At 40.8% G+C, this 24,853-nt stretch overlaps 1 protein-coding gene across 1 annotated transcript in view; it reads left to right on the forward strand.

Moving 5' to 3' along the window:
* The first annotated feature begins 1,942 nt into the window (after positions 1-1,942).
* The window catches only part of polm (polymerase (DNA directed), mu), a 31,192-nt gene continuing 8,281 nt past the window's right edge, over positions 1,943-24,853 (forward strand). The window contains exons 1-8 of the mRNA XM_078565543.1: positions 1,943-2,331; positions 8,436-8,616; positions 11,223-11,324; positions 11,842-12,012; positions 12,164-12,235; positions 13,122-13,242; positions 15,699-15,831; positions 17,675-17,777. Of these exons, the coding sequence (XP_078421669.1) occupies positions 2,141-2,331; positions 8,436-8,616; positions 11,223-11,324; positions 11,842-12,012; positions 12,164-12,235; positions 13,122-13,242; positions 15,699-15,831; positions 17,675-17,777 (1,074 nt within the window). The 5' untranslated portion in view covers positions 1,943-2,140. The remainder of the gene's footprint in view (positions 2,332-8,435; positions 8,617-11,222; positions 11,325-11,841; positions 12,013-12,163; positions 12,236-13,121; positions 13,243-15,698; positions 15,832-17,674; positions 17,778-24,853) is intronic.

The raw sequence follows: 24,853 nt of genomic DNA on the forward strand, positions 1-24,853 counted from the left end.
GAAGTCAATATGCTGGACATCCTGAGGAAACTAATCTTGAATCAGGAACTAAGACTCACTAAAATGAACAAAAGCAAACTAACCATAATGAAGAAAATAATAGCACAAAAGAGTGATGAATCCCCAGGACCAAATAGTTTTCATACCAGGATTTTAAAGAAAGCAGGTAAGAACATTGAAGATCCTTGAGTTATAATCTTCCAAAGTTCTCTCTAGTTATAATCATTCTTTCAGGTTGGAAAAATGTGCATTTCACTCTATTTCAGAAAGGTGAGCAAGGAAAACCAGGGATTCACAGACTAGTTAGCCTAACATCTGCTGACTGGAAATTACTGAAGTCTATAATCAAGGATGGGGTGACTGAACACCCTGAAAACTTTCACCTGATCAGACAGAGCTAGTACGGATTTGTAAATGCGAGGTCATACCTGACGAACTTGATTGAATGTTTTGAAGAGATGATTAAGGAACTGGACAGGGGAATATCCAGTGATGTTATCTGTATGGATGTCTACAAGGCATTTGATAATGTCCTTCACAAAAAAAACTGTCAGCTAAAGTTGAAGCCCATGGAGTTGAAGGAAAATTATTGACCTGGTCAGGAGATTGGTTCAGCATCAGGAAACAGAGAGCAGGTATAATGGGCAAATACTCTAATTGAACCTTAGCAAAACGGGAGGGAGTCAATGGGAATCGGGGAAAACTTTCCACTGGTTGGAGTCCAGTTCCAGGTCATCACTGCAGGAGTTCCTCAGGATAGTGTCCTAGGCCCAGCATCTTCAGCTGCTTCACCAATGACCTTCCTCACATCACAAGGTCAGAAATGGGGATGTTCGCTGATGATTGCATAATGTTCAGCACCATTCGCAAAGCCTCAGATGCTGAAGCAGTCCATGCTCAAATGCAGCAAGACCTGGACAATATCCAGGCTTGGGCTGGCAAGTGGCAAGTAACATTCTTGCCATACAAGTGCCAGGCAAAGACATCTCCAACAAGAAAGAATCTAAACATCGCCCTGACATTCAATGGTATTCCATCACTGAATCCCCCACTATCAACATCCTGGGGGTTACCATTGACCAGAAACTGAATTGGACTGGCCACATAAATACTGTGGCTACAAGAGCAGGTCAGAGGCTAGGAATCCTGTGGCAAGTGACTCACCTGCTGACTCCCTAAAGCCTGTCTACCATCTACAAGGCACAAGTCAGGAATGTGATGGAATATTCTCCACTTGCCTGGGTGAGTGCAGCTCCAACAACATTCAAGAAGCTTGACACCATCCAGGACAAAGAAGACAGCTCACCACCATCTTCTCAAGGGCAATTAGGGATGGGTACTAAATGCTGGCCTTGCCGGCGACACCCACATTCCTTTAATAAAGAAAAGCTTTGCTAAACTGTTTGTAATCAAGCAAAATCCAAGTAAAGGCTGGAGATTGTGATACAATTAACTTTCCTGGTGTTTGTGCTGATTTTGTTGACTTGTAAGTGAAAGTATCAGTCTATTTTATCATGATTATTAAATTGAACTTCGGAATGGTACAATTCGCCATGTAAGAGTTCTTGTTAGAACAGACAGTCCAATGCAGCCTCGTGTCTGTGTGATCCATCGATGCCTCTGGTGTTGGGAGTTGACTCACGATTGCGGAGTGACCTGTTTTCGTGGATAATCTGTTTTATTTGTTGGACCGGGTTGAGCCGGATTGTTGGCACCGTTCCTGCATTAAAAGCTGCAGGATAACCCCGGCGACCCGCAGGGCCATTACAAAGCGCCGCCGCCGCCTTCCCCCAGGACTTCTTGCCGGGCTCGTGCAGGCAGGTAGCGCGCGCACTGCGCATGAACCCGCCTTTCCCTTCCAGCCTGCGAGGAGCGCGCATTGCGGTGGCGCGCCGGCATCGACTTCCTCACCCGGCCTCGTCAGTGAGAATTACCCTGTCTGCTTGTGGAGAAAAAGCTTCTATGCAGTTGCCTGGTATATAGTCTATCTCTCGTCAATTACATTTCACCCTTTAATATCCCCATAAAGCAGTAACTTCTCTGACTCTGTGGGGCTGGTGTTGAGTTCCACGTCTGACACTGACTGTCCTGCTTAGCTTTAAATTTGAACTGTGGCTTCGTTTCTCTCCCTCAGCCAACTATGGCCTTGGTGCCTCAGAAGAAGAGGCGGAAAGACCCTGTTCCTTGTTTGGATGGAGGCGGCCCAGTTGGTGTGGTAAAGTTCAGCGAAGTTGGCATATTTTTGGTGGAGAGGAGGATGGGGTCAAGCAGGCGGTGCTTCCTGACCGAGCTCGCTCGGAAAAAGGGGTTCCGAGTGGAAGAGCAGATGAGGTGAGTGAGCTGGAGATGTCTGTCACACAAGACCTACACCATGCTCACGTGAAGTCAACACAACTTGTGCTGTGACAATTTTCATTAAGTATTTCATGGGGTGTGGGGTATAAGCAAGAATTCTTGATATGGAAAGTTAAAACTGTAGTGTTAAGGGTTAACAATGCATATGCCAATACATGATGATGATGATGATGTATCACTGACATCAATCAGTTGTGTGTTAGACTCCCTGGAGAGGAAAATGCCATGCTCAGGAGCAACATACCTACTCTGTAGATAAAAACAAAAAGCTAAAAGCTACTGCGGATGCTGGAAATCCAAAACAAAAACAGAATTACCTGGAAAAACTCAGCAAGTCTGGCAGCATCGGCGGAAAAGAAATCAGTTAACGTTTCGAGCCTTCATGGCCCTTCGGCAGAACTGGAGCATAGTTAGAAGAAGGGAGAAATATAAATTGGTTTAAGGTGGGGGGGGGGGGAGAGACACATTGAGGGTGTGGTGTGGTGATTGTGGAGATGAGCAGATAATCAAAAGATGTCACAGACAAAAGGGTCAAAGAGGTGTTGAAGGTGGTGGTATTTGTCTGAGAAAAGTGCTAATTAAGAATGGAAGACAGGATATTCAAAGTACAGCTCTAGTGGGGGTGGGGTGGAAAGACTAAAGGTTTTAGTTTTAGATTTAAAAATAATGGAAATAGGTGGGGAAAGAAGAATCTATATAAATTAACCTACTCTGTAACCTGTTTAGATGTAGTACGAATAAACAAGTGCTAATCAAGTGCCTGATTATGACTACAGTCTGTCTAAAGGAAGATAGCTCACACATTACGAATAACTAAGGACCATGCCAAGAATCCACAGATCAAAAGGACCACCTGAAACAAAAACATGTGTTTGGGGTTTTGAAGTTGGGGAGAAAAGAAACAAGACAAAATTATTTACAAAGAATTGCAGAATAATAATACTGATTTGAGTATTGCTGACAAAAGAGACATGCCAAAGCTTTTCATCTTACACTCATCAGGACACTTCAAGAATACCAGTGCAAGGGGAAAACAATAATTTATGCTGTATTTGAAGAGAGTGCTTCCTTGACGTACTAGTTGAGACATCTGCCTGGGGGCTCTCTACCATGGTCTACCGCAAGCCTACCTTTACGGGTCAATATACACGTTGGGATTCTTACAGTTCCACACACAAAAAGATTGGTCTTATCGGCAACCTTGTAAATAGGTTCTGAGGCATTTGCTCACCATGCAAGCTTGATGCTGAAATAGAGCACACCAAAGGCACCCTGCAGAATATCGGCTACGCTGATCAGACTATTTTGCGCTGTATATCACGCAAACTCATGAGCGGGCCTAAGGCCATCACTTTCAGCCCTGAAAAGTGCCCAGTTTACCTCAGATTACCCTGGAAGGGCAAGGTATTTCAAAAATTTGAGCAACTGGTGAAACCAGCTGTTCTTTGCTGCTACTACACAGTAACAACATGAGTGGTATTTGTCACTAACCGGATGCCCATCAAGCCAAAAAGACATTCTGCCTATCGCACAAATGAGTAATCTGGTATATGAATTTCAGTGCCAGTGTGATGTGAGTTGTGTAGGCCCTACGTCCCAAAGACTGGTGGACCGTATCAAACAGCATGTCCCAACCGTTGTTCGCATCTGGGCAGGGCACAGACTGTAGCCAACCAGCCCGTGTTCGCAAAGCTCAAAAAACAGTGTCCAACATCAGGTGTGATTCCACGATTGGACAAGATTTGCTAAATAATCCTCCAATGTGCAAAGAATTATGCCGACAACCAATTTACGACTGTCAGTCAGGCTCACAGCATGGTGCATTTGGAAGCTACATATATTAATGCACAGGGCCCTGTTCTTTCCAGACAGAAAGAATATGTACATACATTGCACCTGTTTCAGCTAAACAAAATAAGTCACAGCTATTCACTGACTCATTCCTCAGGGCAATGCCTTGACCAATCAGAGTCAAGCTGCCTGGTTTAAATTTCAAACAATGCGTGGCGGTTAACTGTCAGTCACCATCACTGGTGCGTTCTCCATGGCAACGCCCCCACCAATCAGAGTTCACTCGCCAACCAATCAGCACTCTCTTCATATCCAGTATAAATTATATTGGTACGCCTGCGAAGTGTCCTGATCAACAAAATGAAAAGCTTCGATGTGTCTCTTTTTTCAGCAATACTCAAGTTCTGTACTGCCAAACAACAATTTGAATACTGATTTGGGTTGAGAGGTGGGTGAAGCAGTGGTAATCCAGTAGACCTTGAGATCTGAGCAGGGCAGGACCGAAGGAAGTTGCAGAGGTAAGGGAGAAAAACCACGGAGGGATTTTGAAATCAGTATAATGAGGGAATGGAACGTGACTAGAGCTGATGAAGATATAGGAAAGTGGAGTGTGAATTTGTGTAGCATAGATTTCAGGCAGCAAAACATATTACCTGAAGGCAAAAGACTATTTGAGCTTTCATGATACAAAACTAGATCTGCATATACACATTCTCTTATTAAGAGCATTTTGTGTATAGTACATGGCCCTTTACAACAATGGAGAAAAAGGCTTCCTGCTCAGGCACTGAAAAGATTTTTACATTCACTGAACTTCCTCTGTAATTAGGCAAGGCTTTTGGTGCAAAAAAGACTTATATGCTCTTCTGATTTCACAATAGTTCATGTGCTCAGTAAGTTACAACGTGATGCAACGTGCATTCTCATGACTTGGACAATACAAGTTAAGTTGAAAAGATACTTTAGATACTCTTAGATACTTTAGCTGTAGATCTCTCTAAGGTAGATGGGATAGACATACTGTACAGCACTTCAGCGGGTTTTGAATCCTTTACATGAATAACAAGTTGATTGAAGCACTTGTATGGATGTAATATGGGAGTTAACTTGTATATTTGTAATACTGTAGTTATAGGATTGGGTATCCTGTATTGTTGGTAAATGACAGTATTGGTGGCATAACTTTAGTGAGAAGAAAGGCATTTCACTGTGACCTGTGCTGAATAAAACTAAAGCACCCATAACTGTAGTAATCATTTGCTTTTATAAAAATTATTGTAATTCATTAGCACTCTCAATAACTGCTTGTTAAACTAATGAGCAAGGAGGTGTCAGCTGTGGCTCAGTTCAAAGCACCCTCGCATTTGAATCAGAGGGTTGTGGGTTCATGTCCCACTCCCGGAAACCAAGAACTGTGATTGTACTCGAAAGAGTTGCAATCTGTGGCTGTTGATAACTCGAAAGAGTTTAAACTAATGAGCAGTTGAGCCATACAGAACAAGTGAATCCTTGGTTTGATTGAGAGAGTGGCAGTAGGAATTTTAACATGTGTATGGGTAGACATTTGCTGAGGATAGGATTGAGGTCAGATGCAACAGAGTTGAATAGTTTGCCAACACTTGCTCAGAGCCACTTGGGCAAGCTACCAGAGGTATCACAGCTATGTGTCATTACCTTTAGGAGGGAAGCAAAATAAAGAAATGAAATAAATAACTTAAAATCTCCTGGAAAGAAATAAAAATTAAGCAGTACTATATTGTCTGTGCATGTTGTCTTCAGAACTCTGGAGCAAAATTCCACTAAGCCAGGTTTAGATGCTATTCCCAGTTACATAGTAACTAATGCAGTGAGGAGAATGAAACAGCTTAAACAGTTAGGCAGTCTGAACATTTGTTCATATCATCTTCAACTCTTCATTAGCAAATTAACCAAACTACTTTTCATGTGTTTGTGTTGTTCAACTTGAGTTAATAATCATTGGAATCAGGATTAATACTGATCTTAAACACCTTCCAAACCCACGACTTCTCCATCTAGAACAAAGCCAGCAGGTAGATGGGAACACCACCACCTGCAAGTTCCCCAATTTATAAAGGAAGCGAGTCTGGAGAACTGATAATGGAAAACAAGGAAATGGCAGATTAATTGAACAGGTATTTTGCATCAGTCTCCATTATAGAGGATATAAGTAACATCCCAGAGCTGCTATAAATCAGGAAATGTAAGGGAGGGAGGAACTCCGGAAAATTACAATCACCAGAGAAGCAGCACTGAGTAAACTGTTGGAGCTGCGGGCTCACAAATACCGGGATCTTGATGGTCTTCATCCTAGGGTCTTAAAAGAAGTGGCTGGTGAAATAGCTGATGCATTGGCTATAATTTTCCAAAACTCCCTAGATTCGGGGAAGGTCCCATTAGATTGGAAGACAGCAAATGTAACTCCTTCACTCAAAAAGGGAGGGAGACAGAAAGCAGGAAACTGCAGGCCAGTTAGCTTAACATATGTCATGGGGAAAATGTTAGAAGCTATTATTCAAGAAACTATAGCAGGGCACTTGGATAAGGTCAAGGTAGTCAGGCAGAGTCAACATGATTTTGTTAAAGAGAAATCATATTGAACCAATTTATTGGAGTTCTTTGAAGGAGTCTCAAGTGCTGTGGATAAAGGGGAACTGGTAGATGTACTGTACTTCGAATTTCAGAATGCATTTGATAAAGTGCTGCATCAAAGGCTATTGCGTAAAATAAAAGCTCATGGTATGGGGGTAACATATTGCCATGGATAGAAGATTGGCTGGCTAACAGGAAGCAGAGGTGGCCATAAATGGGACTTTTTCAGGTTGGCAAGATGTAACGAGTGGTGTGCCATAGGGATCAGTGCTGGGACCTCAACTGTTTACAATTTATATAAATGACTTGGATGAGGGGATGGGTGGGATGGTTGCCAAATTTGTTGCTGACAAAAGATAGGTCGGAAAGTAAGTTATGAACAGGCCATAAGGAGGCGATTAAAAAGATATAGGTGGGTTAAGCGAGTGAGCAAAGATCTGGAAAAATGGAGTATAATGTGGGAAAATGTGAAACTGTCCATTTTGGCAGGAGGAATAAAAGAGAAGCATATTTTTTAAATTGTGAGAGATTGCAAAGTTCTGAGATGCAGAGGGACGTGAGTGTCTTAGTGCATGAATCACAAAAGGCTAGTATGAAGGTACAGCAAGTAATTAGGAAAACTAATAGAATGTTATCATTTATTGTGAGGGGAATTGAATAGAAAAGTAGGGAGGTTATGCTTCAGTTATACGGAGTACTAGTGAGAGCACATCTGGAGTATTGTGTACAGTATTGGTCACCTTATTTAAGGAAGGATGTAAATGTGTTGGAAGTCGTTCAGTGAAGGTTTGCCAGACTAGTACCAGGAATGGGGGGGTTGTCTTGTGAGGAAAGGTTGGACAGGCCTGGCTTGTAGCCGCTGGAGTTTAGAAGACTAAGAGGTGACTTGATTGAAACATATAAGATCCTGAGGGGACTTGACAAGGTGGATGTGGAGAGGATATTTCCTGTTGTGGGAGCATCTAGAACTACAGATCACTGTTTAAAATTAAGGGGTCGCCCATTTAAAACGGAGGTGAGGTGAAATATTTTCTCTCAGCAGGTCGTGAGTCTTTGGAACTCTTTTCCTGAAAGTGCGGTGGAAGCAGAGTCTTTGAATATTTTTTAAGGCAGAGGTGGATAGATTCTTGCTAAGCAAGGGGGTGATAGGTTATCGGAGGTAGGGAGGATGCAGATCTGAGGTTACTATTAGAACATCCATGATCTTATTAACTGGTGGAGCAAGCTCGAGGGGCCAAATAGCCTACTCCTGCTCCTTGTTCCTTTGCTTGATCTCCTTACCTATAAATCTGCTGAAACATAAATGGAGAAACCATTCTGTTTTTACAATCATTTTTAGGACAATCATCACAATGCATTTAGAGAACTCTTGACTTCACCTAGGGAAGTTTAATTTATTTTCTGCTCAGACCAGTAAGGTAATTTGTTCCAAGTGTCTTTCATGAAAAGTGTTTAAGCAGTTGATTTTTCCTTAAAAGTAAAATAGAGAAAGCTCTAAGTATCCCTGGGTTTGGCAATTTTTGTCGAGGAAAAATTACTTAATCTTAGGGATGCTTATTGGGGTCCAGTACTTGCTCCATGTTCTGGTTTAGATATTGAACATGGAAAAATTGTCCATCATTTGGAACTAATAGTTATTTTGATTTTAAATTTGTCAAGTTTCCTGTTTCTCTTTTCAGTGAATCTGTCACTCATGTTGTGTCTGAGAATAACACTGGTGATGAGGTGTTGGAATTGCTGGAGAAACAGAGTGGAATTTGCAGAGCCGAATTCAGAGCAGCCTTGGTAGATATTACATGGTTCACTGAGAGCATGGGAGCAGGCAAACCCTTGGAAATGGAACATCGCCATCGCCTTCAGGTATTTTACAAATCTTGCTGGAGAATGTTGATGTGAAATAAATGCAGTTTTACTCTTGTGAAAAAATAAATAAGAACTCCTCTGATATTTCATTGATTTGTGCACCATATGGGATATGGTACTGTGCCGAACAGGAAGACACGAGATTTGATTCCTGGACCACACTGATTAATATTAATTGGATAGTAGTTATGTGCTAAAATTGCTCTCTGTCCGTGGGGAAAAATCAATGCCTATGAATGACTGCATGGCAGGATTGTGCTTGCTGTGATTTCCCCCTTCCATTATGAAATAATTTGCTGACACTCCATGTGGATCCATAACCACATCTTTTGGAGAAGAAGGGAGAAAGTGGAGAAAAGCTTGTGTGGCTGAAGGGAGAGTCAAATGTGTTGAAGAGTAGGATCTATCCAATTACCCGGGATAAGGAAAGTCAGAACTTCGAATAATTAAATATATACAAGCATTTGAAACGCTATACGCAATTTCAGAAGAGTCCCAAGAAATATTTGAAGGTCAAGTGAGCCTCCAACACTGAACGGAATTTTTCAAAATTCTCAGTTCATTCCTTTTCTTATAATTTTGGGCAGAGACGTGCCTTTGAGAAACCTATGGCAATATTTAGAAGCCATTAGAAATAGGAACAGGATAGGCCATTGGGCCCATAGAGTCTGCTTCACCAATCGATTAGATCATGGCTGATCTGATTGTGGCCCTGACTCCACATTCCTGTTTGTCCCCCATAACCCTTGATGCCCTTGTCAATCAAAAATATATCTAAATCAGGCTTGAATATATCCAATGACTCAGCCTCCTTTGCTCTCTGGGCAGACAATTCCAAAGATTAACAACCTTCTGAGACAAGGAATTCTTCCTCATCTCCATCTTAAATGGGAGACTCCTGATTTTTAAACTGTTTCCTCTAGTTCTAGATTCCCCCACAAGGGGAAACATTCTCTCAGCATCTACCCTGTCAATCCCCCTCAGAATCTTACATAGTTCATATGATCACCTCTCATTCCTCTAAACTTCAGTGAGTATAGACCCCGCCTGCTCAGCCTTTCTTCATAAGATAGTCTGTCATCCCAGCCATCAGCTTAGCGAAACTTCTCTGAACTTTTTCCAATGCAAGTATATCCTTCCTAAACTATACAGAGTACAGCAGGTGCAGTCTCACCAATGCCCTCTAGCAAGACTCCCTACTTAGATGCTCCATCCCCCTTTCAATAAAGGCCAACATTCCATTTGCCTTCCAAATTGCTTGATGCATCTGCATGCTTTTTGAGTTTCCAAATTGTGACTGAGAAATGCAAATAGGTAATGTTACGAATGCTGTTACAAGACTGCTATGTTTTAAAATGTCTCTTCCAATTTACGGTGAAACAGAATGTCTTGGATAGGGGATGACGTGATTGTACTAATTCTTACTGGATACAGGGCAATGTGATCTGTAACTGCAATCTACAGAAAATCAAGTGACAGTTTTCACAACTTGACACAAAAGAGGGGCAGCTGTTTTTCTGTATACATGGACACAGACTCAGACACAGAGAGGGAGACAGAAACAGCTGCTGCTTTGTAAAGCAGTGGAAAAGACATTTTGTTTCTGTGTTGGCCATCAAGCAGGTTCGCTATTCGAAGAGATGGGCCTTGTAGCTGGAAGTAGTTTGGGGATACTAAGAAGACTGATGGGAATGGCTTTCGAATGACACAGGAAGATTCTCCCTGGTGTAGCAGAGAGAGGGGAGCCTGCTGAAAAGCTGGGAGGAGTTTTAAGGCTACGTATATGCTGGGAGCATGGCATGAACTAAAAATGTCAAGTATTTTAGTTGGGTTAGTGGTTAATGGGGAAGCACCTTTGCTTTAGTTTGGTGTATTAGTTGCCTGTTAAATTACACGTAGTCCATGTTGGTTTTAGTATGTTACACTAAAAGTCTTGAAATGTAAAATGTTGTCCTGCGATACTTTCCATTGGTCTCTGGAAAGTTAATCATTTTTTTAAAGTTATTAGTCTCTAAGAGAATTGTAACAGTTGTTTTTATTTGTGTTGCATAGAGCGCACACTCTATAAGGGACATATTCCACTTAGTTCAGTTCAGAAAGTTTATGTGCACATTGGTAGAACCAAGTCTTGGGGATGCTGAATGGCAGCAGTGGTACTGCTGCAGTCAAACCAAGCAAGTAGACAGTTTGACAAATAATACAACTGGTCAGCTTCTACCACTTGTTTGTCAAAAACCACCCTATCCATTCGGGCATTGTTGTGCAGTAAACTGCATTCATGTGGGAGGAATCTCTAAGTGTTCCTCAGTCTGCCTTTCCCGGTTCTGTTTTGAGCAAGGCTGAGCAGTCAGTCATTAACCATGTCTTGAAGTATTGTGGACATGCCTTGCTGAGGAAGAGAATTACTGAGTTTGCATGAAGTGTTCCAGTCTCTCATCACAGGCATATCATCTTAAAGCTACCTCCATCACAGAGAGACCCCACTTAATTGCTGTCACATCATTAGAATAAAATGAGCCATTAACTAATTTGTTAAAGGAATAAGGCATTCTTGTGTGTGGCTGGAATTAGTCAAAATGCTTCCCACTTATGTTTGATTTTAGGTAAAAAGAGCTGCTGATGCTGCTGGCACATTTGGGGTTCCTATTTCACCGTACGCCTGTCAAAGAAGAACCACGCTGCACAATAGAAACAGATTATTTACGGTAATAACGATGGACAACCCTCCTTTTCTGTCCCCAAATCTCAAGAGTACATTGTAGTGATTATTATGAAAGATGAGTTACTTGAGACCCTTTGACATGCCCAGACTGATGACCTCTTGTGCCTGGAACCTGGGTTAGAGGCATAATCAGCTCAGGTTCCTGCACATGTTCACTACCTGATGGCAAAGTTAAAAAACCCATGCATGTACAAGTCAGTTGAGAACACGGTTAGGGCATGACTGTGAGGACTTGCACCGCTCCCAACTCTGCTGACACATGCTGTCTGGCTTCACGTGTAATGAATGGCTGATTTGGAAGGGGAGAAAAAAGGCAATTCTTGGCTCAAGGCTCAAAATTTATGTAAAGTAAGATAAGAATGATCATGATTATTTTTTAAATCCTGGGATGAATTTGGAATCTCGACAGTTAGTCGAAATTGGGTATGTTGAAATATATACACTGAAACGGACTGATCCAAATAAATTTAGATGAGATTATTTATTTTGATTTTGCCTAGGATGCATTGAAGATACTGGCTGAAAATGCAGAGTTATGTGAGAATGAGGGACGGTACCTGGCATTCACTAGAGCATCTTCTATTCTGAAGTCATTGCCATATAATGTGGCCAAAATGGATGACCTCAAAGGGATTCCCAGTCTTGGAGACCATTCTAGAAAGGTGATTAAGGTAATAGCATGGCGCATTATTTCTGTAGTCTGAGGCTTTCTATTGGATAACCAGGAGAGCAGTTGCTTATTACACAATGCTGGATTTACATTTCTGATGTTGATGCAGCACTTTAAGTGATAAACATGAGTTCCCTTACTCCCTTCTGCAGGAAATCCTTGAAGAAGGAATCTGCAGTGAAGTTCAGAATTTAATCCAAAATGAGAGATATCAGACACTAAAGGTAAGTGTTAGTGTCAGGTATGTTTTGCTGCACATGTGAAATGAACTGAAAAGTTTACATGATAGGTTTCAGACATTGAGTGTCAGAAAATGGATGCTGAGGATATCTGCTAAACCTGACCATAGTGAAAACAGTGATTGTCTAATGTTAAAATAATGATAACAAACCGCTTACATAATACACCAACCTGTTGGATGTAACCTCAACAAGTATGCCAGTTTTGGCCTGAGCAGTGGAGGCTGTGTGATTGAAAATATTTGAGGCTGAGTTAGACAGAGATTTTTGATCCACAATAGTTATGGGGGAGTCGTCAGCTAAGTGGAGTTGAGACCACGATCAGATGAGCCATGATCTTACTGAATGGCAGAGCAGGCTCGAGCGGTCAAATTGTGTACTTCTGCTCATTTTCCTTATGTTCTTAGATTTCTTTCTCGTGTCTGTGCAATTTCCTACATTGTAACAGTGACTACACTTTAGATGTACTTCATTGGTTAAAAGCACTACAGAGTGTACTGAGATCATGAAAGGTGCAATAGATAAGTGCAAGCCTTTTCTGTTAGCTCAGTTAACTGAATGGCTCAGGTGTGATGCAGAATAATGCCAACAGCGTGAGTTCAATCCACATATCGGCCATGGTAGTTCATGGAGGCCTGCCTCTGTGCCTTGTCCCATACTTGTGGAGTGGTGCTCCTCCCATTATGTACAACCAGTTGTCTCTCTCTAATGGAGAGACATGCCTGTGCATCTTTGTGGACTATGGCTAATTTTACATTTGTTTGAATGTAACAGTAGTTTGCACAAGTGCTATCCATCTGCTTGTGTTTCTGTAAACAGTAGATCAGTAACTGGTTATCATGGTTAGTAATCCTTGTTTATGATTCTGCAGCAATTTACAAGTATCTTTGGCGTTGGTGTGAAGACAGCTGATAAGTGGTTCAGAGAGGGGTTGCGAACTCTGGATGAACTGAGAGCATCGAAAATAAAGCTTACAAAAGAACAGAAAGCAGGTAATAAAGTTTTGGACAAAACCTAAGGATAATTTAATATGCTGCCTTTTAAGCTGCTCACGTTTCTCAAGGTCAGAAGGGAGATCAAGTGAATTTGATCCAAACTGGGATATTTCATAGGTCCATACTACTGCAACACATTTTGTTGAAAATAAATTGTTTGCTTGTGAACTGTTCCAATTTTAATACACCTGAGATTTGAGATCATAGTCCACTTTGCCTTCTAGCCTAACATATATTTTTCCTCTACTTTTTCTGAATGAGTGGTCTTTGCTAGCATATAGTTCAATCGATACCAGCAGCGCTTTGTGATAATATTAGAAATGCAGGTAGGTCCCTTTAAGAGTAAACCAGGACAAGCTTTAGAGTGAAATGAAAGCACGTGATGCTCATTGAAGCCTGGAATTAAGAGCTGGGTTTTTTTCTCAGTAGTTGGGTTTGCTTCTGGACAGGGAGAAGATCTAGCAGGGAAGACTGGAAACTGGCATTTGTACTGAACTATAGGTTAGCAATAAAACAGTTGTGATTCACAGAACATCCTTTGCTGCCTTATTCAGTAAATAGATATCCATCTTTTAGACACTTTGTTAGCCTGTGTCTAGTCTTAATCTTAAATGCGAGTGTTAGTTTGCTATTATTTTTGAGAACACTACAGCCAAACTCAGCTCTGTCCTTGCCTGATGTTCACATGTGCACGTTTTCAATCGGACTCAGTTGATCGTCAACGTTAACTCTTATAGTGTCTTTAATCAATTACAATACACAAGGTGTTTTTTTGAGGAGGAAAATCAGAAATTAGCCAAGAATTGGGAGAACACTTAGTTGCCAAACATGAGGTCTGAGATGTAAATTTTGAAACCGTTTTTGAAGGTGGGGATGATGTTGCAAGGTTCTGAATCACAGAGTCAAGTCTGTAATACCTAGAAACATTATCACCTAAGGTGGAATGGAGCAATGGGGAGGGACACCCTCCAGATTGTCCAGATTCGCTGGATTAGAGGGTGATATATATAAGTTGAATGCCTGGATGAAGTTGTACAAGTAGGTTGAATTGAGCTGAGGGATTTGTTGTCCAAGACAAAGATTCTAGAATTAAAGCTTTGGGGAATTTTTAAAAATTCATTGTTGGGTTGTGGGCATCGCTGGCTTGGCCAGTATTTATTGCCCACCCCTAAACGCTCTTGAGAAGGTGGTGGGGAGTTGCCTTCTTGAACTGTTGCATGTGGTGTTGTTACACCCACAGTGCTGTTAGGGAGGGAGTTCCAGGATTTTGACCCAGCGATAGTGAAGAAGTGGCGATATTTTTCCAAGTAAGGATGGTGAGTGGCTTGGAAGGAACTTCCAGGTGGTGGTATTCCCATGTATTTGCTGCCCTTGGCCTTCTAGATGGTCATGGTTGTGAGTTTGGAAGGTGCTGTCGAAGGAGCCTTGGTGAGTTCCCCACTATCACTGGGGAGCTATTGAAGGTCATGAAGGATAGGAGTGATTGCACTGGTTTGTTGTAGTGTCCCAATAGTTACCACAAATGAGATTGGCTAGCTGGTCATATCTGGTAATTGAAATGTGGAATATTCTGGTCTTGTATGGCTCTTGAGCTGTACCAGATGATCCCTTTACTCTTGGGCTATCAGGTGCCTAACTAAATGACCTGCAGTTGCAGCATGAACAAGTCTGGATGTCCCACATGTTTTGCATTCAGAGGCTATTTCGAAGGGGCAGAAACAGTAACTGCATTTCCATAGAACTTTTAACTTAGAAAATGTCCCAACCAAGGAATCCTGATCAATCGGGATCAATTGATGCCCTGGAAGAAAGAGAGTTTTTATTTGCTGTCAAGTTTTTCCTGAATTGCTTGAGGTGCTTCATAGGTGCCCAATTCGGCAGAAATTGAGCCAGAGCCAAAGGAAGCAGCATTAGGAAGGGTAGATAAGGTTTGGTGAAGGAAGTGTGTTTTAAGTAGGGTCTTAAAGAAGGCAGAGGGATGGAGAGGCTCAAGGAAGGAATTCATAACAAAACGCCTAGACAGCTGAGGCCACAGATACCAGTGATGTGGCAAAGGGAGTGGAGAATGCACAAGAGGCCAGAAATGAAGGAACATGGAGTTCTTAGAAGGTTTTCAGGCTGGATGGGGTTAGAGGTAGAAAGCATCAAGGTGATGAGAGATTTAAACATGAGGATGAAAACTTTAAATTCAAGACAGTGGGAGGAGTGAAGTATTGGAGTAAAGGTGGGTAAAAGGCAAAAGAAAAAAATCTGCACTACTGTGTTGCTTCTCTGCAATAATGAAGATGCCCTGCAGTGAAACTTTGGTGCTGCCAAACATCCGTGTGGGTGAGCGGTAGCTGCAAAAGGTCCTTCAGACATTGCTTAAAGAAAACTTAAACTGAATGACATTTCAACATACTTTGAATGCCCCTGCCAACTATGTCCCTGTTTTAATCCTTTTTGTTTAACAGGCCTGCTCTATTATGAAGACCTCATCGTACCAGTTACAAAGGCAGAGGCGGATTTGATCAGACAAATTGTTGAAAGAGCTGTACACAGATTTTTACCTGCTGCAGTGATAACGTTAACTGGTGGCTTTCGAAGGTTAGAGCTCTGTAGCATCCCCTTATACCACTTGATTCTGTTAACTTCAGCTAATATCTGTAAAAGCCTGAAACTACCTGAGAAGAGAACAGAAAAGGGAACCTTTTTATTATTGTGAAACCCAAGCAAGAGGCCAAGGCCCTTCGATTAAGATTTTAAAGAATAGAAAGGACGAGGTGAATCAAGAACTGTAATTGGATTTTACATGTTAAATTGCAAGTAGTGGCGTTGATGGATTTGGATTTCTTGTTATAATGATCAATTTTCTCCATCAGGAGCAAAATGGTTGAAAGTGCATATATTCTCAACTGACTAAGCAATACTGGAAGGATTTCTCTCTTGCTCAAATACCTCATCTGAGACTGGGTTTGTAGTTGAGTGTTTTAATTGAGAGTCAGACATTGTCATGTAGCAATCAAAAAGCAGAATACTGCGGGTGCTGGAAATCTGAATTGAAAACAGAAAATGCTGTTTTAGTCAATAGTCCACAGGTTGGGCAACACAGTGGAGTGAGAAATAATGTTAATGCTTCAGGTTGATGATCTTTCATCAGAACTGGGAAAAGTTAGAGATGTTAGAAAGTTAGGTTTTGAGCAAGGGGTGGGTGGGACGAGGACAAAGGAAGGTCTGTGATAGGGTGGAGAATGAGAGATTGAATGGCAGAATAATTAGTCTAAGAGGCCAAAGGGAATGGTGATGGATAAGAAGAAGAGAAACAAAAACATGTGCCTCGAGCGGGTATGCTGCTGTCTGAAAGCAAAAATAAGGGAAAAACCAAAACATGCAATGAAAAGGCAACAATGGGGGAACAAAGTTTACAGTCTCGAGTTATTGAACCTTAACTGAGTCTCGAAGACTGTAAAGTATCCAATCGAAAGATAAGGTGTTGTTCCTCAAGTTGACGGTGAGCTTCATTGGAACAGTGCAGCAGGACAAGGACAGAAATGTCAGTGTGAGTACAAGGTGGAGAATTAAAATGACAGGCCACTGGAAGCTCACCAAACAGCTCCTCCCTTCTGCGTTTTCCCAAGAGACCAACTAATTCTTCCATGTTACCCTGCACCATTCCTCAATCACCCGCAACACCCTGTCCCCCCTGTCACAGCACCTTTTCATGCAAATGCAGGGGATGTAAAACCTGCCCTTTTGTCACCAATCTATTCGCCTTCCAAGGGCCCTAACACGTATTTCAGGTGAAGCAGCAACTTACGTGTACTTCTTTTAATTTAACTTACTGTATTTGCTGCTCACAATTTGGTTTCCTCTACATGGGAAAACCAAATGCAAATTGGGTGGCTGCTCTGTTCAGTCCATAAGCTTGACCCCGAGCTTCCAGCGGCTTGTCATTTTAATTCCCCACCTTGCTATCATGCTGACATCCTTGTCCTTGTCCTGTTGCATTGTTCCAGTGAAGCTAAACGTAAGCTTGAGGAGCAGCGCTTACCTTTCAATTAAGCTCTTTGAATGCCTGCTGGATTCAACATTGAGCTCAGCAATTTCAGACCGTAAACCTGTTTGCCCATTTTGTTTCCTCTTTGCATGTTTTGGTTTTTCTCTTATTTTGCTTTCAGACGGTGGCACGCCAGTTCTTGGCACATCTTTTGTTTCTTTGTGTCTTTCCATGTCCCATCACCATTCTGTCACCAGTTTGTCAACAACAGCTTTTGGGTGAGGACCAAACACTCCACTTGAGGAACTCGATCCTAAAGAAATGCATTGGAAAACACCACCATTGATGCTCCAGTATTTCTCCAGTACCTTCATACAAAGAGATGTTCGCACTTCTTTTGAAATACTTCTTTTAAGTGGCTTGTGTTCACTCAGAGAACATTCTGTTCTTCAGAGGGAAGGACTATGGCCATGATGTTGACTTCCTCATAACTCTCCGTGAAGAAGGCAAGGAAGAGGGCATTATTTATCAAGTGATTAGTTGGATGGCTGCCCAGGTATGATTTAGACATTATTAATTCTGGCAATGCGCAAGAGATATTTTAGACTTTTGAATCTATTCAACTTGGAAGTAACTCAAAACTCATGTAATATGTGTTAGTCACATTTATGGCTAGTGAGGTTCAGAACTTGCTCCTAATAGGCAAAGGGTCCCAAAGCGTTGAATATTTCTGATATCTCATTTTATACTATGAATAAGAGCAAGCAAAGGCAGCTCCATTCAGATGGAGAAAGAAGTGGTTTTGGAAGAGGATGATGTGGTTAACCATATCACAAGCTGCAGGATTGAGAAATATGAGGAGTATCCTGAGAGACAATCTTGTTTGCTTTCCTTTTACACAAATTCTGTGTGTTCTGAACTGCCAAACGTGAAATACTGCCTGACCCAACCCCGCTGCAATTCGGTTTCTATTTACCCTTTGCTTCTTAGCTGTTCATCTGCATGGCAGCCCCAGGTCACATGAGTATTTGGAACTTAATGATGTGATCATCGGGAAGCCAATTAATCCGCTGTCAGAATATTCCACGAACCATGTTGATCTTAAAGGGACATCGCGCAAATGAAAGTATAGGCTTTTCCCAACACATTGGCCATCACAATATGGATAGAATTTTAACTGAAAAAAGATGAGTCTAGGTCAGGTAGAAGTTTAAAGTTTTAAAAATGCAGTTCCCGATTCCAATCCACACATTTAAGGCTCTAACTGAAAACTGGGAGGCAACCAATCTGTTTGAAGGAAGTGGGTGGCACTTTAAATATGACGGATATGACAAGGATGCTGAAAGCCTAATTGTCATTCAGCTTTTCAACTTCAAATGTGGCCAGTCGGGTTTCCTGAGAGGTGAATGATTTTATACCTGAATGGTGGAGCCATTGTGCCTGCTTGAGGAACCGCTGTAATTGGGGGTCAGCCTGCCCCGAACCTTCCCATGTGGGCTTCGCTCTTAGCCCCACCACTATTCCTGTTGCAAAGTCCAGGCACTTGTTTTTAATTCGCTTTGTCCATGACTCTTTTTAACTTAAAAATTGGTTTTGAAATTGAAAAGATTTTAAGAAGAAATGGTCCTTTAATGATATTGACAAGAGTTTTATAATTTTTGTGGCTTAATCTAGTTCTTTTTAACATCAAGTTCCTTGCATAATGAATACCTACCAACTTGCAAGACATTTCTCATGTAGCCTGCCTTTAAAAGAGGAGACAAAAACTATGTAGGATAAGTCAATACTCTTGAAAGAAGAGAGATGTCTAAGCTTTTCGTCTTGCACTCATCAGGACACTCACAAGAATACCAATATAAGGGGAAAACAATAATGTGTACTCTGGGGAGAATGCTGAGTATCTGGCAAATGGTGTTGCCATAGAGAATGTACCACTGATGGTGACTGACAATTAACTGCCAAGTATTGTTTGAAATTTAAACCAGGCAGCTTGATCCTGATTGGTCAAGGTATTGTCCTGAGGAATGAGTTAGTGAATGGCTGTCACTTATTTTATTTAGCTGAAACAGGCACAATATACATGTTCTTTTTGTCTGCTGGACTTGTGTAAGAGTCATGAGCAACCACGTCGGGTTTGTCCTTGTGCTTTGCTACACCCGCATGGTATGGGCTGTCCAAGGCACACAAAAGTCATGTCCCTCTACACCCCATTTTATCTATGATCGGTTCTGCACAACATGAATTGGCCAAATGATTGGACGAATTGTTACAACCAGTTTTGACCAAGTTTTCCACATAGATGATGAAGGACTCCTTCACATTTGCAAGGGCCATACAGGACTTGCATATCAATAGCAATGCTGTATCCATGAGCAGAACCTAGTGGGGAGGTGTTTAAATTTGCACAAGCTCTTCCAAAGTTTGAGGAAAAATATATTGAAGCGTTCTTCATTTCATTTGAGAAGATATCTAAACAATGGCCACAGGAAAGCTGGACGTTATTGTTAGTGTAAATTGGTGGGTAGAGTTCATGAGGTATATGCTTCACTGTCTCAAGAAGTATTGGTGAATTATGTTGTGGTGAAAAAGGCTATTTTGAGTGCATATGAGTTGGTTCCTGAAGCATATAGGCAGAAATTTAGGAATATGAGAAAACAGCCTGGGCAAACTTATATTGAGTTTGAGAGAGTAAAACAAAGTAATTTTGACCGGTGGATACAAGTGTTAAAAATAGAGACAACATATGCAGCTTTTAGGCAAGTAATTTTAGAAGAATTTAAAGACTCAATTCCTTTGGTCATGAGAACTCATGTGGAGGAACAGAGGGTTAAAACAGTAAGACATGCAGCAGAGATAGCTGATGATTATGAGTTAGTGCATAGAGCCAAACCTTTTTTCAGTCGCACTTTTAAATTCGAAAAGGATAGAAAGTGGGAAGGTGAAAGGAAGGTGGGTAGTCAGGGAAGAAAGGAGTAGCTGGAAATTCCCAGGAAGTTTTTTTCTCAGAATAAAAAGGAAGGTGCTGAGGGTAGGAGTAGCATTTGAAAAATTGAGGTGTTTTCATTGTAATAAAGTGGGGCACACAAAGTCAGTGTGTTGGAAATTGCAGGGGAAATCTGTTGCAGTTATTGGGGTGCAGAAAAGATCTGGAAGTAAAAGTACTGCTGGTTCTGAGATTCAGGCACAGGAAAAACCAGTAGTTTGTGTACAAGTAAAATAGGCAGAATCAGTGATGGGTAAGTAAGTGGGAATGTGTTCACAGTTTACCCAAGAGTATTGTGAGGGGCAAGTTGCAGAAATGTTTAAATACTTTGTGTGTGAAGGGAAAATCTCGTTACCTCGCAATCTGGAAACAATCCAGGATGCTCTTCTGTAACATCTCTGTTGAAACCACTTTCCATGTGTACAGGGTGGAGTTGGTAAAGATGTTAAAATTTTAAGAGACACAGGGGCTAGTCAATCCTTAATGTTGTGGGATAGTGATATTTGTTCAGAGGGAGTATTGCAGGAACAGGTGATAATAAGTGGGGTTCATAGAGATGTTAAACCTATTCCATTGTGGAAGATAAATTTAAATAGCAAATGGAAGACAGGTGAAGTTATTGTTGGAGTTGTGGAAAAATTTCCCATTGCAGGGGTTCAGTTTATTCTGGGTAATGATATAACTGGATCACAGATTTGGGTGATGCCTAGGGTAGTCGAGCAGCCTGTAGAAGTGGTTTCAACAGCGGTGTTACAGAGAGAGCATCCTGGATTGTTTCCGGATTGTGTGGTAACGAGATCACAGGCACACAAGTTGAAACAAGAAAAACAGGAAGGACAGGCAGTTCGAACGCCAGAAGAAAGTGTCGAAATCCAATTAGCTGGCTCTGTATTTGATAACATTGTTCAGAAGGAAAGATGATAGGAAATTCTGCTGAAGTGTTTAACTCAAGGAAGTTAGTGGAGTTACAGAAAAACGATTTGAAATTAAAAGTTATATTGGGCAGCTTACTCAGAAGCAGAAGCAAAATGTATTCCAGTATGTTACTACATTAAGGGTGATATTTTAATGAGAAAATGGAGGCGGGATCATGTTTCAGCAAATGAAAGCTGGAGGGAGGTGCATCAGATTGTTATCCCATTAGGGTATAGAATTGAGATTCTGAGAATTGCTCATGAAATTCCAATCGAGGTACATTTAGCAATTGGACACGGGCAAAAGTGCAGAAACTTTTTGTTTGGCCGGGATTGCATAGGCATGTAGTAAATTTCTGTAGAACACGTCGCACATGTCAGGTAACAGGAAAACCACAGCAGTGATTAAGCTGGCGCCTTTAATCCCATACCAGGATTTGAAGAACCTTTTTACTAGAGCCATGATTGATTGTGTAGGACTCCTCCCTAAGACTACAAGTGGAAATCAGCACTTACTGACAATAATGGATGTGTCTACCAGGTTTCCTAAAGTAATACCTTTGAGAAATATTACAACAAAGAGAATTGTGGAAGAGTTAACAAAATATTTTTACAAGATATGGTTTACCTTAAGAAATACTATCAGATGAGGGTTCAAATTTCATGTCACAGCTGTTTGAGGGAGTAATGAACAGTTTGGGGATAAAACAGTTTAAGTCAACAGCTTATCACTCAGAGTCACAAGGAGCTTTGGAAAGATGGCATCAAATTTAAAAACTATGATGAGAACGTATTGTCAGGCTTATCCACAGGATTGGGTAGGGGAATTCCATTCTTGTTATTTGCTATTAGAGATGCTCCTAATGCATCGACTGGTTTTAGCGCTTTTGCACTAGTTTATGGTCATGAGGTAAGGGGACCACTGAAATTGATTCATGAGATTCATTGGTGGGTCAAAAGTCTGAAACTACTGTCCTGGATTGTGTATCAAACTTCAGGCAAAGTTTGAACAGAACATGTGAGTTCGCTAGGGAACATATAAAGATGTCATAGCAAGTAAAGAAAATGAAAGTAGACAAGAAAGCGACAGCTCGCAGTTTTGTTGCTGAGGAAAAGTGCTAGTCCTGTTACCAGTACTGGGTGATTCATTAAATACAAGGTTTAGTGGACCTTACAGGATTGAAAAGAAATTGAGTGAAGTAAATTATTTAACAAATACTCCAGATATAAGAAAGAAGCAGAGGGTGCACCCGGTAAATATGCTTAAAAAGTACTTTGACAGGGAAGAGGAACAAAGAGAGGTATTAATGATGGTGAATGATGAGAAAGGGGTAAAAGTGCAGGAGTCTGAAATTGATTTTCCTCTAATCAAATTGGATAATGAGGGGGTGCTTAAAAATTTCAAAGAAATATTGAGATACCTTCCAAACAATTGTCAAAGTGATTTGGGAAAGCCATTGTGGTCACACAAACCTACTTGTGGGAATAAGTTGAGGAAGACAGATTTAGCTATACATGATGTATCTGTACAGGTTTCATCTTCAATAAGGCAACATTCTTTTAGATTAAGTCCAGCAAAATTATCAGAAGTACAAAAAGAAATTGATTTCATACTTCAAAATGATATAATTGAGTCTAGTTGCAGTAACTGGAGTTCGCCTATTGTGCTGGTACCGAAACCGGATAGAACACACAGACTGTATGTGGACTATCAAAAAGTGAGTGCAGTGACAAAAGCGGATTGCTATCCTTTACCATGGTTAGAAGATTGTTCCACTTTCTCAATGCTATCAAAATTTATGACAAAGATTGACTTGCTAAGAGGATACTAGCAAGTACCGTTATCGGAGAGAGCAAAGGACATATCAGGTTTTGTGACGCCAAATGGACTATATCAGTTTAAAGACATGCCATTTGGTAAGAAGAATGCACCTGCGACTTTTCAAAGACTGACAAACAAAGTAATTGCAGGTCTAAGCATTTGCGCTGTTTATATTGATGACTTAATGGTTTTCAGTCAGACGTGGGAGGAGCATTTACAGCATCTCAAAGAATTATTTACTCGATTACAAGAAGCTAATTTGGTGATGAACTTGGCTAAAAGTGAATTTGCAAAAGCACATGTTAAGTATCTAGGCCATAACATTGGACATGGTAAGGTGACTCCAAGAGATGCGAAAGTCAAGGCTATTTTTGAGTTTTCTGGGCGTGAGTGGGTTTTACCGGAAATTTGTACTAAAGTTTAGCAATGTGGTTGACCCATTTGACTGAATTATTAAAAAAGAACAAAAGGTTTCAATGGACACAACTGTCAGAAGTCATTTGATAGTTTGAAAACTGTATTAACTACAAAACCAGTTTTGTCAGTACCCAATTATGCCAAGCAATTTAAGTTGGCCGTTGATGCAAGCGATGTATGCATTGGGGCTGTACTGTTTCAAGAAGATGACACTGGAATTGAAAAGCTGTTAGGGTAGTTTTCACGGAAACTGTACAACAGAGAAGGTATTCAACGATCGAAAAAGAGACCTTGGGTTTGGTGTTAGCGTTACAGCATTTTGAAATTTATGTTGCAAACACTTCATCAGAAACAATTGTTTATACAGACCACAATCCTTTGAAGTTTTTGGACAAATTTTGAGACACAAGTGCCACACTTCTCAGGTGGAGTCGATTATTAGAACCATTTAATCTACAGATTATACACGTTGCTGGTAAAGAAATCTGTTCACAGATGCGTTATCAAGAGTTGAAGCTTAAAGGGAAAATTGGACATTTTGAAAAAACCTGGACACTGAACTGGAATGATTTCTGTTGATACCAAGGACTTGGGCATATATATATGTTAGCGCATGCATCTGGTTGTGTAATAGTGTAAAAGTATAGGATAGCGTGAGATCGGTTATTTTTTAAAAATGAAGCCGTCTTTTAAAATTATGATGGTTCATTTTTGATAGGGATTTGTCATGAGATATTAACGTCTATAATGTTATTGGAAATTATTTTTTAAAATAGAGTTTAATGTCTTTGTGTGTCTTAATTGGATTAAAGCCAGCTAGTCTGGGTGCTTTGATGTATAGTAGTTTTGAGGTGTTAATTAGATAAACGTAGGGAAGTTAAAAGGTAAAGTGTAAATTTGCATTTGTTGAATGAAGCATTCAAGAGTGGGAGTAAAATCTTGCACAAAAACAGAATTACCTGGAAAAACTCAGCAGGTCTGGCAGCATCGGTGGAGAAGAAAACAGTTGACGTTTCGAGTCCTCATGACCCTTCGGCAGAACTGAAGTATAGTATATAAAATCTTGCACCTGGCTAGAAGACACTAAGCAATGTGTTTATTTTTTAGCTTACCATTTCATTCCACCAATTTAATTAGTGTTATTGTCAGGAGATGTAACATTAAAAGCCTGGTGATACAATGGAAAATGTGCATTCAAAGGAAAAGCTAGGTATAAACAGAAAGGAGTTTGTGTGAGTGTAAGGCAGAGGCATTTAAGATCTAACCAGCCTGTAAGCCTACAACTGTGACTGCAAAGGGACCAAATTGCAAGGAACCTCATTTTGCGTTCATAAGGTCAAATGTGCTTTGCCTGGTATCTGTTTAAAGTCTACGGGTCACTGTTGCCTTGGTGGAGATTTACCTGGGAGTGATTAATTTGGGGATTTGTTTAAAAGTTATTATGGTAGTAGTTTGTAGACATAGGTATCTGTTTAATTGGTTGTAAATTAATAAAT

Source organism: Cetorhinus maximus, chromosome 20 (genome assembly GCF_964194155.1).
Source record: "Cetorhinus maximus chromosome 20, sCetMax3.hap1.1, whole genome shotgun sequence".
Classification (NCBI taxonomy): Eukaryota; Metazoa; Chordata; class Chondrichthyes; order Lamniformes; family Cetorhinidae; genus Cetorhinus; species Cetorhinus maximus.